The 15,560-nt window shown below is 36.6% G+C and overlaps 2 protein-coding genes across 2 annotated transcripts; both read right to left on the bottom strand.

The window, feature by feature from the left end:
* Positions 1-5,655: 5,655 nt before the first annotated feature.
* Positions 5,656-7,445, bottom strand: LOC120104178 (cytochrome P450 89A2-like). The gene has a single exon (XM_039114805.1). It carries the CDS (start codon positions 7,318-7,320, stop codon positions 5,791-5,793), a length of 1,530 nt encoding a protein of 509 aa, XP_038970733.1. The 5' UTR covers positions 7,321-7,445; the 3' UTR covers positions 5,656-5,790.
* Positions 7,446-11,630: 4,185 nt separating this feature from the next.
* Positions 11,631-13,409, bottom strand: LOC103712439 (cytochrome P450 89A2-like). Its single transcript, XM_008798959.4, has one exon. It carries the CDS (start codon positions 13,293-13,295, stop codon positions 11,757-11,759), a length of 1,539 nt encoding a protein of 512 aa, XP_008797181.2. The 5' UTR covers positions 13,296-13,409; the 3' UTR covers positions 11,631-11,756.
* Positions 13,410-15,560: the final 2,151 nt, after the last annotated feature.

Here is a 15,560-nt window from a genome sequence, read left to right as displayed (position 1 = left end):
ATATGATGCAAATGTTTTATTTGACTCTGGTGCTACCCACTCATTCATATTGGCCAATTTTGTTAAAAAGAATACTGAAATATCACCGGTGCCATTAGAATTTGATCTATGTGTCTCAACGCCAAGTGGAGATGTTATATTAGTTAATTCAGTTTGCAAGAACTGTATTTTGGGCGTTGAGGACAGGGAAATGAATACAGACTTATTGGTCTTAGAGATGAATGACTTCGATTTGATTCTTGGAATGGACTGGTTGGCAGCATACCATGCTACTGTTGATTGTTTTGAGAAAACGATCAAGTTTCAGATCCCTGGTCAGCCAGTGTTTGGGTTGGTGGGTAGCAAGTCACCTCATCAAATGAAATTAATCTCAGCTCTACAGGCTAAGAAGCTTCTTGCAAAAGGTTGTGAAGGATTCTTAGCTGCTGTGTTAGATACCCAGAAAGAGAAGCCCAAGTTAGAGGATATCCCTGTGGTGGCAGAATTTCCAGATGTGTTTCCAGATGAATTGCCAGAATTACCCCCTGATAGGGAGATTGAATTCTCCATCGACTTGATTCCTGGCACTGGTCCAATTTCTAAGGCTCCATATCGAATGGCTCCAGATGAATTGAAAGAGCTGAAGGAACAACTACAGGAGTTACTGGATAAGGGTTTTATCAGGCCTAGTGTTTCTCCTTGGGGCGCTCCTGTATTATTTGTGAAAAAGAAAGACGGTAGCCTCCGACTCTGTGTAGACTATCGGGAACTAAACAGGGTGACAGTACGGAATAAATACCGACTACCAAGGATTGATGATTTGTTTGATCAGCTGCAAGGGGCTCAGATTTTCTCGAAAATTGATCTTCATTCTGGTTACTACCAATTGAAAATAAAGGCAGAGGATGTACCCAAGACAGCTTTCAGGACCAGATACGGGCATTATGAATTTTTGAATTTAGATAGAAATTAATTTATCTTCTGCTTATGGACATTTGAATTTATATAATCATTCAGTACATTTTGGTTGGTTTGGTCTAATTACATTAATCTTTGATTTTGGCATTTATGGAATTATCGGAATTATTTGTTTATCTTAGGCCTTGCATGATCTTTAGGGCACTGCTCTAGGGCTCATGCGGTCGGTCACGTGCCGGACCAAGGAATTGGGTTCGGGGCGTGACACTTCCTATCTCTCTCTCTGTTGTATTTTTTTCTTCTTTCTCTATTTTTTCCATCTCTTTTTATAGATGTATGTTTTTCCTACTCCAGCTCATTTCATTTTTAACGAAATGAGGCGGCATTTTCCACCATTTTGCTTGAAAAATCAGAAAATACACCCAAGACTTAGACAATTTTGTACTTAATCCTTTTATATCCATGTCACAACAAAATCGAAAAAGAAAACATAATAACCAAAATTGACAATAAAGAAAAGAACTAATTGTTAGAGTAAGTGACCCGTGAGTTATTCTTATTTGAGTAGTACACTAATATTCTAACGAAATAGAGCGAAGCTAAGCGACGGAATTTGTTTATCTTTGAGGCAATTATGTAGTATTTTATTCTACTAGGGATGCTGATAGGGGTTGGGACTCTGAGGCGAGAGTTTAACTATAAATATTTTGTAACCCTTGTTATTTTGAGAGATAGTGAAATTACAACCGTTTTGCTCCTGTGGACGTAGGCACATTGCCGAACCATGTAAAATCTCTGTGTTCAATTCTTCTTCTACTTTCTCTTTCAATTCTATGTATTGTTCTGTTCGCCATTTGAACCTTATGTTTTGCGCAACAACTGGTATCAGAACATTAGGAAATAAAAAAAAAAATATTTCAGTTGCCGTGTTGTTTCTTTACGTGGGGAGATCAGAGGGGTTATAGTGTTTTCTCTTCCCAAAGTAATTCACATGGTAGGGTGCTTCTCTCAAGCCGAGAACACAGAAGTATAGAGAACAAAAAAAAAATCCTTCCCATTGGAGTTCTTTTCTTCCTCATGTGGGTGCTGATTTTCACGTGCATGTTGTTTTTTAATCAAAATATTTATAACAAAATATAAAATTACATACTTTATTTCTTTATAAATCTAAAAATATGCTAGAGCCCTAACAAAGAACCCTAATCATAGATCAGACTCGCTTCTGTGCAAAAAAAAGATATTCTTATTTTCTATTATTGTATTAAACTATAAATATAATATTATATTACATTATATCATAATACATTAATATGCTATGTTAAATAATATTATATTATATTATATTATGAAAAATTAATATATGATAATAATTATAATATTTTGTACGTCTATTATTGCATTATACTATAAATATAATATTATATATATTATATTATATCAGAACACATTGATATATTATGCTAAATAATTTAATATTATATTAAATTATTATGCTATAGTATACAATGTTATATTACTATATTATAAAAATATTATATTACATTAGAATAATATTATACAATATCATATATTCATATATTAGTATATATTATATTTTATTATGCTCTATTATATAATACTATGCAATGTTCTTTATGCTAATTTTGTTATATAAAAGTAATTTTTCAGTTTGTTTACCAAAAGTATGTTAAAGTTTCACAATATTTTAGAAATATATTTACCAAACAGTAAACAACTTTTTATAAAAGCTCTACTTCAGAAAGCTCTACTTTCAATAGCTCTACTTTCAAAAACTCTACTGCCAATAGCTCCCTTAAGCCCTGTTTGGGGAGCTTTTAAAGGGCCAAAAAGCACTTTCTGACCCTCCAAAGATACTTTTCGATAAAAAAAGGATGTTTGGTAAAAATTTCGAAAAACTATTTTAGCTTTTTCAAATAGCCAAAAACAGCTTTTTGGGAGAAGCTCCATTTTGGAGTTTTCCAAAAAAGCACTTTTAGGCTTCGTCGGAAAGCTTTTTTTTATCAAAATATTCACAATTAAATATAACAATTACACAAATATCCCTTTATACTCCTAAAAAAATAATTTACAATAATAATTATAATATTTTATACCTTTATTATTATATCTTACTATAAATATAATATTATATTACATTATATCATAATACATTAATATGTTACGTTAAATAATTTAATATTATGTTATATTAAAGAAAATTAATTTATACTAATAATTATAATATTTTATATTTTTTATTATTATATTATATTATAAATATAATATTATATTTTATTATATCATAATACATTGATATGTTATGTTAAATAATTTAATATTATATTAAATTATTATGCTATAGTATATAATGTTCTAGTACTATATTATAATAATATTATATTACATATATTAATATTATATTATATCATATATTTATGCATTAATATATATTATATTTTATTATTTTCTGTTGTATAATACTTTGCAGTGTCCTTTATGCTCATTTTTTCATACTAAAAATATTTTCTCAGTTTGTTTACCAAACATATATTAAAGTGCCACAATACTTTAAAAATGTAGTTATTAAATAGCAAACAGCTTTTTATAAAACCTCTACTTCCAACAACTCCTCCAAACGGGGCTAAGCAAGTTCAAGTTTATTCACTATATCGAATTCCCAGCAAAGAATTTTTACATTTTTAAGGCATCGGGCATCATCAAAAGTCATCCTCGGGATAAGAAAGCATGATATTATAATTTATGTCTCTTTCACCTCTCATTAATTTAAATCAAACTTCAACCACATACTTTTCTTTGGCCCGGAGATGGAAGCAGGGGCGGCCCGATACATTTGGGGGCCTAAGGCGAATCCAATGAATGAGGCCTTTTTTTTAATAATAATTTTTTTTAATAAATATAAAATATTTAAAAAAATAATATGAAAATAGATAGCTATCAAGTACACTATTTCAACAAAGATACATGAATCTAACAAAAGTAGACAAAAAGTTTTTTCAGTTTAATATAATTTTTGAATGGAAACACAGAAATGTAATTGCCGGGCCATAAAACTGATTAAATAATTGAGATAATGCTGGGCAATACTATTTACCATGTCAAGCAAGAGCATGATAAGAAAAGGTCATCCCGTGGCACTTCATGGTCAAGGTAAAGAAAAGAATTTGTCCAGAAAGAAGCCTCTCTATAAGAGAAAGTAGGGGCATTATGGGAAATTCACTCCATCTAATTAATAAAAGTCCCGTCCCACCATCTCCCCTTCAAGTGAGTACCCAAGCAGCAACTGCAACATCACAGCACAGCAGCCATTCAACCCCCTCCCTCCTTTTCTCTCTCTACCACCCAAGAGGGGAGAAGAAACCCAGAGGAGAAAATTAAAAGAATCTCCACCCTCCAAGAACTCAAGAAGTCCATCTCCAATCCCTCTATCTTTCTTCCCGATGGCCCAGCTGGATCAGGAGTAATGTGAGGGAAGGAAAACCAAGACTAAAACCAAAAAAGAGAAGGGATGAAAGATAAGAGTGGCTTCAGGCGTGTATCAAGCCAACCAAATCCCTCCTCCTCCTCTCTCTCTCTCCACCCAAAACAAAACTACTGTCCCCAACTTCCCAAATTGCCTCTCTGCAGGCCAGGAAACTCTCCACCTCCCTTCCATCAAGGGGGAAGACTCGTAGCCTTCCATCAAGGGGGAAGCTCCTGTTCCTGTTTTCACATGGGGCCTTTGCTTCCTTTTGGTCACGCCTCCCGGAGGCCCTCCATTGGCCTGAGGCCTTAGGCGACCGCCTCGGTCGCCTAACGCTCGGGCCGGCACTGGATGGAAGGTATATGGGTGACTATGATGAACTTGATAGAAGGCTAGGAGATGTCACTAGGTGACTTCGATATATTCAATGACCTTCGCGTTTATTTTCTAATTGAAACATATGAGGGGCAGCAAGCGGAATATGGTATATTAAAAGCTCTCCATGAAATATTAGATCCAACTAAAAGTTTAGAGGTAATTTACTAAGTTGTTGGCTTTTTTTTTTTTTTTTGTCTTTTTCAGATAGTGAGAAGTAGCACAAATTGTGTTATAGGATATGTATCGAAGGATTAAGAATTACTTTGGTTTCTATGTCTGATCAATTATATGTTTTCGAAAAGCTATGGTGTAGGAACTTTAGAATATTTCAACAGCAGTACCTTTGTTTCTTTAAATTAATATTACAAAATTTAATACTAGAATTCTTTTATTAAAAGTATCAATTGCTCCAAATGGCACCGTTAAGTTGCCTGTTCGGTGATTGCACGATGGATCTGTTGTTGAACTTTAAAGTTCTCAGACAGACCTTGCCTACTTTTCTTTTTACAGACTTGCTGCAGCATAAACGTCAGTTCTCTTCAAACAGGATTTCTTAAGATCCAGAAAACTTGAATTGCCAAACTCACAGCTAAGGTATCTAACAAGAATCGGATTTGTATTGTGCAACGTTTGCCATTAAAGATGTCATTACGAATGGATGTTACTGGAATCTAATTCTCCGATCTTCTTCTGAACTCACTTTCCTGCAGAATGGTGTTGTATGTGCGAGGAGCAAGGAATATCGTTATCCGCTGCTTCCTTTTCTCAAACTTAATATTAAAAAAAATAATCTTTGAAAATTTGTAGAAAAAAAATGTAGGTCTTGGAGTTGAGACGCAGAGAGGTGGCCTTCCTCCTGATTACTCCAATCATCTATCTATTGAGAATGTACTCAGCTATTCGTTCAAGTCCCTGCATAAAATTTTATTCAAAACAAAAGAGCCCAGCATATGATATAACAGAAGAGCTTGCAACACTTCGTCTCTATCTCACCTTGTTAACATGAACGAAAGGCAAGATTGATTTCACTTATTTCATCTCGGAAGCATTCGAGCTCGAAGAGGATTCTTCATGACAACAGTGAGATCGAGCTTCTCAGAAAGGTCCACTTCTCCTTCCACAGCCTTCCATTCGAAATCTCTGACCAAATTGGCCACGAAGTATTCAAGATGTAGCATCGCCAGCCCGAGCCCCGGGCATATCCTCCTCCCCACCCCAAAAGGCATCATCTTGATCTCCTTGCTCCCGGTTATATCCACCCCCTCCCCTGAACCCCCGGCCAAGAATCTCTCCGGCTTGAACTCCATCGGCTCCTCCCACACCTTCCCATCCCACCCCATCTCCGCGGTTGTAACATTAATCGCCGCCCCCTTCGGTATCAAATACCCGTTCAGGGTCACGTCTTCCGTGACCGCGTGAGGCACCACGAAGTGGGCCGGTGGGTGCCGCCTCAGCCCTTCCAAGATCACTGCCTTAAGATACGGCATCCTCTGCAAGTCCTCTTCCACAATCTCCACTGCGTCGCTCCCCATCGTCGCTTCAATCTCTTCCAATAACTTTCTTTGTACGTCTGGGTGCTTCACGAGGTTCGCCATGATCCACTGCAAGGCTGTGGTGGTGGTGTCTGTGCCTGCTCCCAAGAACTCCGAGCAGAGGCTCACTAGCTCACACTCACTGAGCTGCCGCCCTCCCTCCTCGGGGAGTCGTAGATCAAGAAGGGAATCAACGTATGCGTAAGCAAAGCTGCCTTCCCCGTGCTGCTGCTGCTGCTTCCGCTCTCTGCGTGCTCTTATCAGAGGGACGAACTGTTCCTCTCGCCTCTTGTGCAGTACTAGCAGCAAATTCCATCTTTCTCGGAAAACAATCTTGGTGACTTTGGGAAGGAAGGCAAAGACGTTGAACTTGGCCAGGGACGAGAGCAAATGTCTCATGGTGGCTTGGATGTCATCGGTGGCCTTCTCGTCCAATTTCTCGCCAAAGCACATGAGGAACAGCAGGCGGAATATGGCGTACCGGAAGCTCTCCATGACCACCACCACTCCACCGCCGGCCTCGGCCTCGGCTTTGAGCTTGCTGACGAGTATTCGGAGGACCCAGCGACGGACGGGGGCGAAGAGCTTGAGGCGGGAGGGGTGGATGATCTCGGCGTTGAGGTTGCGTCGGAGGAGGCGCCAAAGGGAGCCGTAGGGGGCGGAGCTGATGTTGTGGCGGTTGCTGCTGAGGAGGCGGCCGGACTCGGTGGCGGGGGGGCGGTCGGCGAAGGCGGCGCCGGCCTGGACGAGGGCCTGGTGGGCGAGTTTGCGGTCCGCGATGAAGATGGTCGGGCTGGAGGTGAAGTGGAGGGTGAAAATGGGGCCGTACTTGGTGCGGAGGGATCGGAGGACAGGCTCGATGTCGAAGAGAGTCAGCCGGAACCATTGGAGAGGACTGATCAGGATTGGTATAAATCTTGGGCCTGGGGGAAGGTTTGGCTTCTTGTGGGTAGTATTTGCTAGTTTGGAGAGAAGGATTTTGAGAGCTATGCAGAGGGTGATACTGAGGAGAAAGAACACCCAATCTTCCATTGTTAACGCTACCTTGGCGTAGGCTCTGGCAGCGGCGGTCTGTGGGAAGGAAGGGAACCTCCGGCTGCAGCCACCATTACTTATTGACAGGCTGATATCCCATCCTTGCCTTGTCTTGGCGTTGGCTTGCGTGGTTTGTAATTCAGAAGACGTGGCATGTTTTTTTTTAACCATAAAAATGCTGCCCCGGATGAGACCTAGTCCAGCCGAGTCCAATAGCCGGGGACTCATGTCCAATTTAATTCAAAATACCTAAATTTAAAACTTAACTCAAAATCAATTAAGCTTTAATATCCAACTTCGGTTCCACCTAGTAAAAATATATATTTAAAATTGATTCGACTCGAATATTAATCGAGCCATATTGGTGCTTGAGTTCAAGCTCAAATTCAATTCTTTATCATAATTTAAAAATCTTAATATAATTTTCTTAGGCACTCTATGCCTATTGGTTTCTTAAAAAAATATCTTCTAGATGACTTCTTGCCTTCTATTCTTGTTGGGGACGGCAAAATCACCTCTTTGATCAGCCATGAGAACGACCTTGTCTTGTAGCTATGGCTTTTGACTCCATCGATTTTGGGTTAGCGGCCGGCTAGTGATATTGACTTATTTGCATGTTATGAAGGAAAGAACATATGCTCGGTCAGAAATCTCAAATAGCTTGCATTAAAAAAGAAAATGTGAGGCTGATCCGCTGATGTGCGTAAAGAACTAAAAATTGTTTGTACCCAAAAAAAAAAAAGCCTATTTCAGAAATACGAAACTAAACTATAACTAATTTATAAAAAACACCCCAAATGAACTTGAAATGCTCAAGCGAGGGGCCCGAGCTTCCTATCTCTCTCTCTGCTGTATTTTTTCTTCTTTCTCTATTTTTTCCATCTCTTTTCATAGATGTATGTTTTTCCTACTCCAGCTCATTTCATTTTTAACGAAATGAGGCGGCATTTTCCACCATTTTGCTTGAAAAATCAGAAAATACACCCAAGACTTAGACAATTTTGTACTTAATCCTTTTATATCCATGTCACAACAAAATCGAAAAAGAAAACATAATAACCAAAATTGACAATAAAAAAAAGAGCTAATTGTTAGAGTAAGTGACCCGTGAGTTATTCTTATTTGAGTAGTATACTAATATTCTAACGGAATAGAACGAAGCTAAGCGATGGAATTTGTTTATCTTTGAGGCAATTATGTAGTATTTTATTCTAGTAGGGATGCTGATAGGGGTTGGGACTCTGAGGCGAGAGTTTAACTATAAATATTTTGTAATCTTTGTTATTTTGAAAGATAGTGAAATTACAGCCATTTTGCTCCCGTGGACGTAGGCACATTGCCGAACCATGTAAAATCTCTGTGTTCAATTCTTCTTCTACTTTCTCTTTCAATTCTATGTATTGTTCTGTTCGCCATTTGAACCTTATGTTTTGCGCAACAACTGGTATCAGAACATCAGGAAATAAAAAAAAAAAATATTTCGGTTGCCGTGTTGTTTCTTTACGTGGGGAGATCAGAGGGGTTATAGTGTTTTCTCTTCCCAAAGTAATTCACGTGGTAGGGTGCCTCTCTCAAGCCGAGAACACAGAAGTATAGAGAACAAAAAAAAAATCCTTCCCATTGGGGTTCTTTTCTTCCTCATGTGGGTGCTGATTTTCACGTGCATGTTGTTTTTTAATCAAAATATTTATAACAAAATATAATAATTACATACTTTATTTCTTTATAAATCAAAAAATATGCTAGAGCCCTAACAAAGAACCCTAACCATAGATCAGACTCCCTTCTATACAAAAAAAGATATTCTTATTTCCTATTATTGTATTAAACTATAAATATAATATTATATTACATTATATCATAATACATTAATATGCTATGTTAAATAATATTATATTATATTATATTATGAAAAATTAATATATGATAATAATTATAATATTTTGTACGCTATTATTGTATTATACTATAAATATAATATTATATATATTATATTATATCAGAACACATTGATATATTATGTTAAATAATTTAATATTATATTAAATTATTATGCTATAGTATACAATGTTATATTACTATATTATAAAAATATTATATTACATTACAGTAATATTATACAAAATCATATATTCATATATTAATATATATAATATTTTATTATGCTCTATTATATAATACTATGCAATATTCTTTATGGTAATTTTGTCGTATAAAAGTAATTTCTCAGTTTGTTTACCAAAGGTATGTTAAAGTATCACAACACTTTAGAAATGTATTTACCAAACAGTAAACAACTTTTTATAAAAGCTCTACTTCAGAAAACTCTACTTTCAATAGCTCTACTTTCAAAAGCTCTACTGCCAATAGCTCCCTTAAGCCCTGTTTGGTGGAACTTTTAAAGGGCCAAAAAGCACTTTCTGACCATCCAAAGGTACTTTTCGATAAAAAAAAGGATGTTTGGTAAAAATTTCGAAAAACTGTTTTAGCTTTTTCAAAAAGCCAAAAATAGCTTTTTGGGAGAAGCTTCATTTTGGAGCTTTCCAAAAAAGCACTTTTAGGCCTCGTCAGAAAGCCTTTTTTTATCAAAACATTCGTAATTAAATATAACAATTACACAAATGTCCCTTTATAATCCTGAAAAAATAATTTACATTAATAATTATGATATTTTATACCTTTATTATTGTATCATACTATAAATATAATATTATATTACATTATATCATAATACATTAATATGTTACGTTAAATAATTTAATATTATGTTATATTAAAGAAAATTAATTTATACTAATAATTATAATATTTTATATTTTTATTATTATATTATATTATAAATATAATATTATATTATATTATATCATAATACATTGATATGTTATGTTAAATAATTTAATATTATATTAAATTATTATGCTATCGTATATAATGTTATAGTACTATATTATAATAATATTATATTACATATAGTAATATTATATTATATCGTATATTTATGTATTAATATATATTATATTTTATTATTTTCTGTTGTATAATACTTTGCAGTATCTTTTATGCTCATTTTATCATACCAAAAGTATTTTTTCAGTTTGTTTACCAAACACATATTAAAGTGCCACAATACTTTAAAAATGTAGTTATTAAATAGCAAATAATTTTTTATAAAACTTCTACTTCCAACAACTCCTGCAAACGGGGCCTAAGCAAGTTCAAGTTTATTCACTATATCGAATTCCCAGCAAAGAATTTTTACATTTTTAAGGCATCAGGCATCATCAAAAGTCATCCTCGGGATAAGAAAGCATGATATTATAATTTACGTCTCTTTCACCTCTCATTAGTTTAAATCAAACTTCAACCACATACTTTTCTTTGGCCCGGAGATGAAGGTATATGGGTGACTATGATGAACTTGATAGAAGGCAAGGAGATGTCACTAGGTGACTTCGATATCTTCAATGACCTTCGCGTTTATTTTCTAATTGAAGCATATGAGGAGCAGCAAGCGGAATATGGTATATTAAAAGCTCTCCATGAAATATTAGATCCAACTAAAAGTTTAGAGGTAATTTACTAAGTTGTTGGCTTTTTTTTTTTTTGTCTTTTTCAGATAGTGAGAAGTAGCACAAATTGTGTTATAGGATATGTATCGAAGGATTAAGAGTTAGTTTGGTTTCTATGTCTGATCAATTATAAGTTTTCGAAAAGCTATGGTGCAGGAACTTTAGAATATTTCAACAGCAGTACCTTTGTTTCTTTAAATTAATTTTACAAAATTTAATACTAGAATTCTTTTATTAAAAGTATCAATTGCTCCAAATGGCACCGTTGCCTGTTCGGTGATTGCACGATGGATCTGTTGTTGAACTTTAAAGTTCTCAGACAGACCTTGCCTACTTTTCTTTTTACAGACTTGCTGCAGCATAAACATGAGTTCTCTTCAAACAGGATTTCTTAAAATCCAGAAAACTTGAATTGCCAAACTCACAGCTAAGGTATCTAACAAGAATCGGATTTGTACTGTGCAACGTTTGCCATTAAAGATAGTCATTACGAATGGATGTTACTGGAATCTAATTCTCCGATCTTCTTCTGAACTCACTTTCCTGCAGAATGGTGTTGTATGTGCGAGGAGCAAGGAATATCGTTATCCGCTGCTTCCTTCTCTCAAACTTAATATTAAAAAAAATAATCTTTGGAAATTTGTAGAAAAAAAATGTAGGTCTTGGAGTTGAGACACAGAGAGGTGGCCTTGCTCCTGATTACTCCAATCATCTATCTATTAACAATGTACTCAGCTATTCGATCAAGTCCCTGCATATAATTTTATTCAAAACAAAAGAGCCCTGCATATAATATAACAGAATAGCTTGCAACACTTCGTCTCTATCTCACCTTGTTAACATGAACGAAAGGCAAGATTGATTTCACTCATTTCTTCTCGGAAGGATTCGAGCTCGAAGAGGATTCTTCATGACAACAGTGAGATCGAGCTTCTCAGAAAGGTCCACTTCTCCTTCCACAGCCTTCCATTCGAAATCTCTGACCAAATTGGCCACGAAGTATTCAAGATGTAGCATCGCCAGCCCGAGCCCCGGGCATATCCTCCTCCCCACCCCAAAAGGCATCATCTTGATCTCCTTGCTCCCGGTTATATCCACCCCCTCCCCTGAACCCCCGGCCAAGAATCTCTCCGGCTTGAACTCCATCGGCTCCTCCCACACCTTCCCATCCCAACCAATCTCCGCGGTTGTAACATTAATCGCCGCCCCCTTCGGTATCAAATACCCGTTCAAGGTCACGTCTTCCGTGACCGCGTGAGGCACCACGAAGTGGGCCGGTGGGTGCCGCCTCAGCCCTTCCAAGATCACTGCCTTAAGATACGGCATCCTCTGCAAGTCCTCTTCCACAATCTCCTCTGCGTCGCTCCCCACCGTCGCTTCAATCTCTTCCCATAACTTTTTTTGTGCGCCTGGGTGCTTCACGAGGTTCGCCATGATCCACTGCAAGGCTGTGGTGGTGGTGTCTGTGCCTCCTGCCAAGAACTCCGAGCAGAGGCTCACTAGCTCACACTCACTGAGCTGCCGCCCTCCCTCCTCGGGGAGTCGTAGATCAAGAAGGGAATCAACGTATGCGTAAGCAAAGCTGCCTTCCCCGTGCTGCTGCTGCTGCTGCTTCCGCTCTCTGCGTGCTCTTATCAGAGGGACGAACTGTTCCTCTCGCCTCTTGTGCAGCACTAGCAGCAAATTCCATCTTTCTCGGAAAACAATCTTGGTGACTTTGGGAAGGAAGGCAAAGACGTTGAACTTCGCCAGGGACGAGAGTAAATGTCTCATGGTGGCTTGGATGTCATCGGTGGCCTTCTCGTCCAATTTCTCGCCAAAGCACATGAGGAACAGCAGGCGGAATATGGCGTACCGGAAGCTCTCCATGACCGCCACCACTCCACCGCCGGCCTCGGCCTCGGCTTTGAGCTTGCTGACGAGTATTCGGAGGACCCAGCGACGGACGGGGGCAAAGAGCTTGAGGCGGGAGGGGTGGATGATCTCGGCGTTGAGGTTGCGTCGGAGGAGGCGCCAAAGGGGGCCGTAGGGGGCGGAGCTGATGTTGTGGCGGTTGCTGCTGAGGAGGCGGCCGGACTCGGTGGCGGGGGGGCGGTCGGCGAAGGCGGCGCCGGCCTGGACGAGGGCCTGGTGGGCGAGTTTGCGGTCCGCGATGAAGATGGTCGGGCTGGAGGTGAAGTGGAGGGTGAAAATGGGGCCGTACTTGGTGCGGAGGGATCGGAGGACAGGCTCGATGTCGAAGAGAGTCAGCCGGAACCATTGGAGAGGACTGAGGATTGGTATAAATCTTGGGCCTGGGGGAAGGTTTGGCTTCTTGTGGGTAGTATTTGCTAGTTTGGAGAGAAGGATTTTGAGAGCTATGCAGAGGGTGATACTGAGGAGAAAGAACACCCAATCTTCCATTGTTAACGCTACCTTGGCGTAGGCTCTGGCAGCGGCGGTCTGTGGGAAGGAAGTGAACCTCCGGCTGCAGCCACCATTACTTACTGACAGGCAGATATCCCATCCTTGCCTTGTCTTGGTGTTGGCTTGCGTGGTTTGTAATTCAGAAGACGTGGCATGTTTTTTTTTAACCATAAAAATGCTGCCCCGGATGAGACCTAGTCCAGTCCAGTCCAGTCCAGCCGAGTCCCATAGCCAGATACTCATGTCCAATTTAATTCAAAATACCTAAATTTAAAATTTAGCTTAGAATCAATTGAACTTTAATGTCACCTTGTTTCGATTTGGTAAAAAAAAAAAAAATCCAAAATCATTCCAACTCGGACATTAATCAAGCCATGCTCATGCTGGAGTTCATGCTCGAATTCAATCCTCAGCCATAATTTAAAAAATATAGTTAAAAATTACAAATTAGATCAAATTAAAAAATACAAATATTATGTTTAAAATATTAAATTAATAATATTTATATTATAAGTAAAATAAAATATTATTATTTATAATAATATTTGATTAGGCTAGTAATTTTGCAAGTCAAATATTTTGCTGTTTGAGATCGACCCAACCAAGCTTGATTCGAACTCGATAATAATAAAATTAGGTCAAGCTTATATCATAAGGATCTTAAGCTCTACCGGCCAAAAATTATATTAAAAATAACTTTATTTTATGTATTTGGATTCATTTGAGCTTCTAGATGGTTATTTTAATCTTAATAAAATTTTCGTAGGCACTCTGTGCCTATTGGTTTCTTAAAAAAAATATTTTTTAGATGACTTCTTGCCTTCTGTTCTTGCTCAGGACAGTGAAATCACCTCTTTGGTCGGCCATGAGAACGACCTTGCCTTGTAGCTTTGGCTCTTGACACCATCGATTTAGGGTTAGCGGCCCGGCCAGCGATACTGACTTATTTGTATGTTATGAAATAAAGAATATACAGTCGGTCAGAAATCTTAAATAGCTCACATTAAAATATATATATAAGACTGATCCGCTGATGTGCGCGAATAATTAAAAATAGCCTATTTCAGGAATATGAAACTAAAATAGAACTAAACTATAAGAATTAAAAATAGCCTATTTCAGAAATCTTACCACCATTTTGCTTGAAAAATCTGAAAGTACACCCAAGACCTAGACAACTTTGTACTTAATCCTTTTATATTCATGGTACAACAAAATCGAAAAAGAAAACATAATAACCAAAATTGACAATAAAGAAAAGAACTAATGAAAGTTTATTTTAAGTGGTGCAACATATTTGTAGTTGTGTTGCCGCTCATCAAAATAATCAAAATGATGCAATGATTACAAGTAGATTTAGTTAATTAAGTGCTAGTTAGATAATTATTGTAATTAAAATCTAATATATTAATTCAATAAATTATATATTAGAATTGATTTATTGCCTTATTAGAATAATTGATTACTAATTTTGTGCTAGCAAATCAATTATTTTAATTGAGATATAAAATATCAATTTTTGAATTATAAGATTTATTACCTTATTAGAATATTTGATTACTAATTCTATAATAGTAAATTAATTATTGTAATTGAGATCTAAAATGTCAATTCAATGAATTATAAGAATTATTACTTTATTAGAATAATTGATTACTAATTTTGTAGTAGCAAATCAATTATTGTAATCGGGATCTAAAATGTCAATTCAATAAATTATAAGATTTATTACCTTATTAGAATAATTGATTACTAAATTTGTGCCAGCAAATCAATTATTGTAATTTGATCTAAAATGTCAATTTAATGAATTATAAGATTTATTACCTTATTAGAATAATTGATTACTAATTTTATGGTAGTAAATCAATTATTGTAATTGAGATCTAAAATGTTAATTCAATGAATTATATGATTTATTATCTTATTAGAATAATTGATTGAGATCTAATAAGTCAATTCAATAAATGAATTATTATGTATTAACCAATTTTAAAATTTTTCTTTTGAATGAGATCTGAAAATTAACCCTTGAGGAGTCCAAATGGAGGTAAGATAAATCTCTTGGAGGTTAAACAAATTGTTACCTTTTTAAAATGATTTACTGAATTATACATTACTAATAAAAAAATAAATAAATACTTCTTTGGAATGTTAGCAATATATCACCTAACTAAGTGTCAAAGAAAAGCTTGTCAAAAATGCATACGTGCCTAAGAAAGGCTGGTACTTAAGTGAGCCTAGTACTCCATCACCGATCTG

This window comes from Phoenix dactylifera, chromosome 17, assembly GCF_009389715.1.
Source record: "Phoenix dactylifera cultivar Barhee BC4 chromosome 17, palm_55x_up_171113_PBpolish2nd_filt_p, whole genome shotgun sequence".
In the NCBI taxonomy this organism is placed as follows: Eukaryota; Viridiplantae; Streptophyta; class Magnoliopsida; order Arecales; family Arecaceae; genus Phoenix; species Phoenix dactylifera.
Note: the sequence above shows the minus strand (reverse complement) of the source record. Positions and strands in the feature narration are given on the sequence as shown.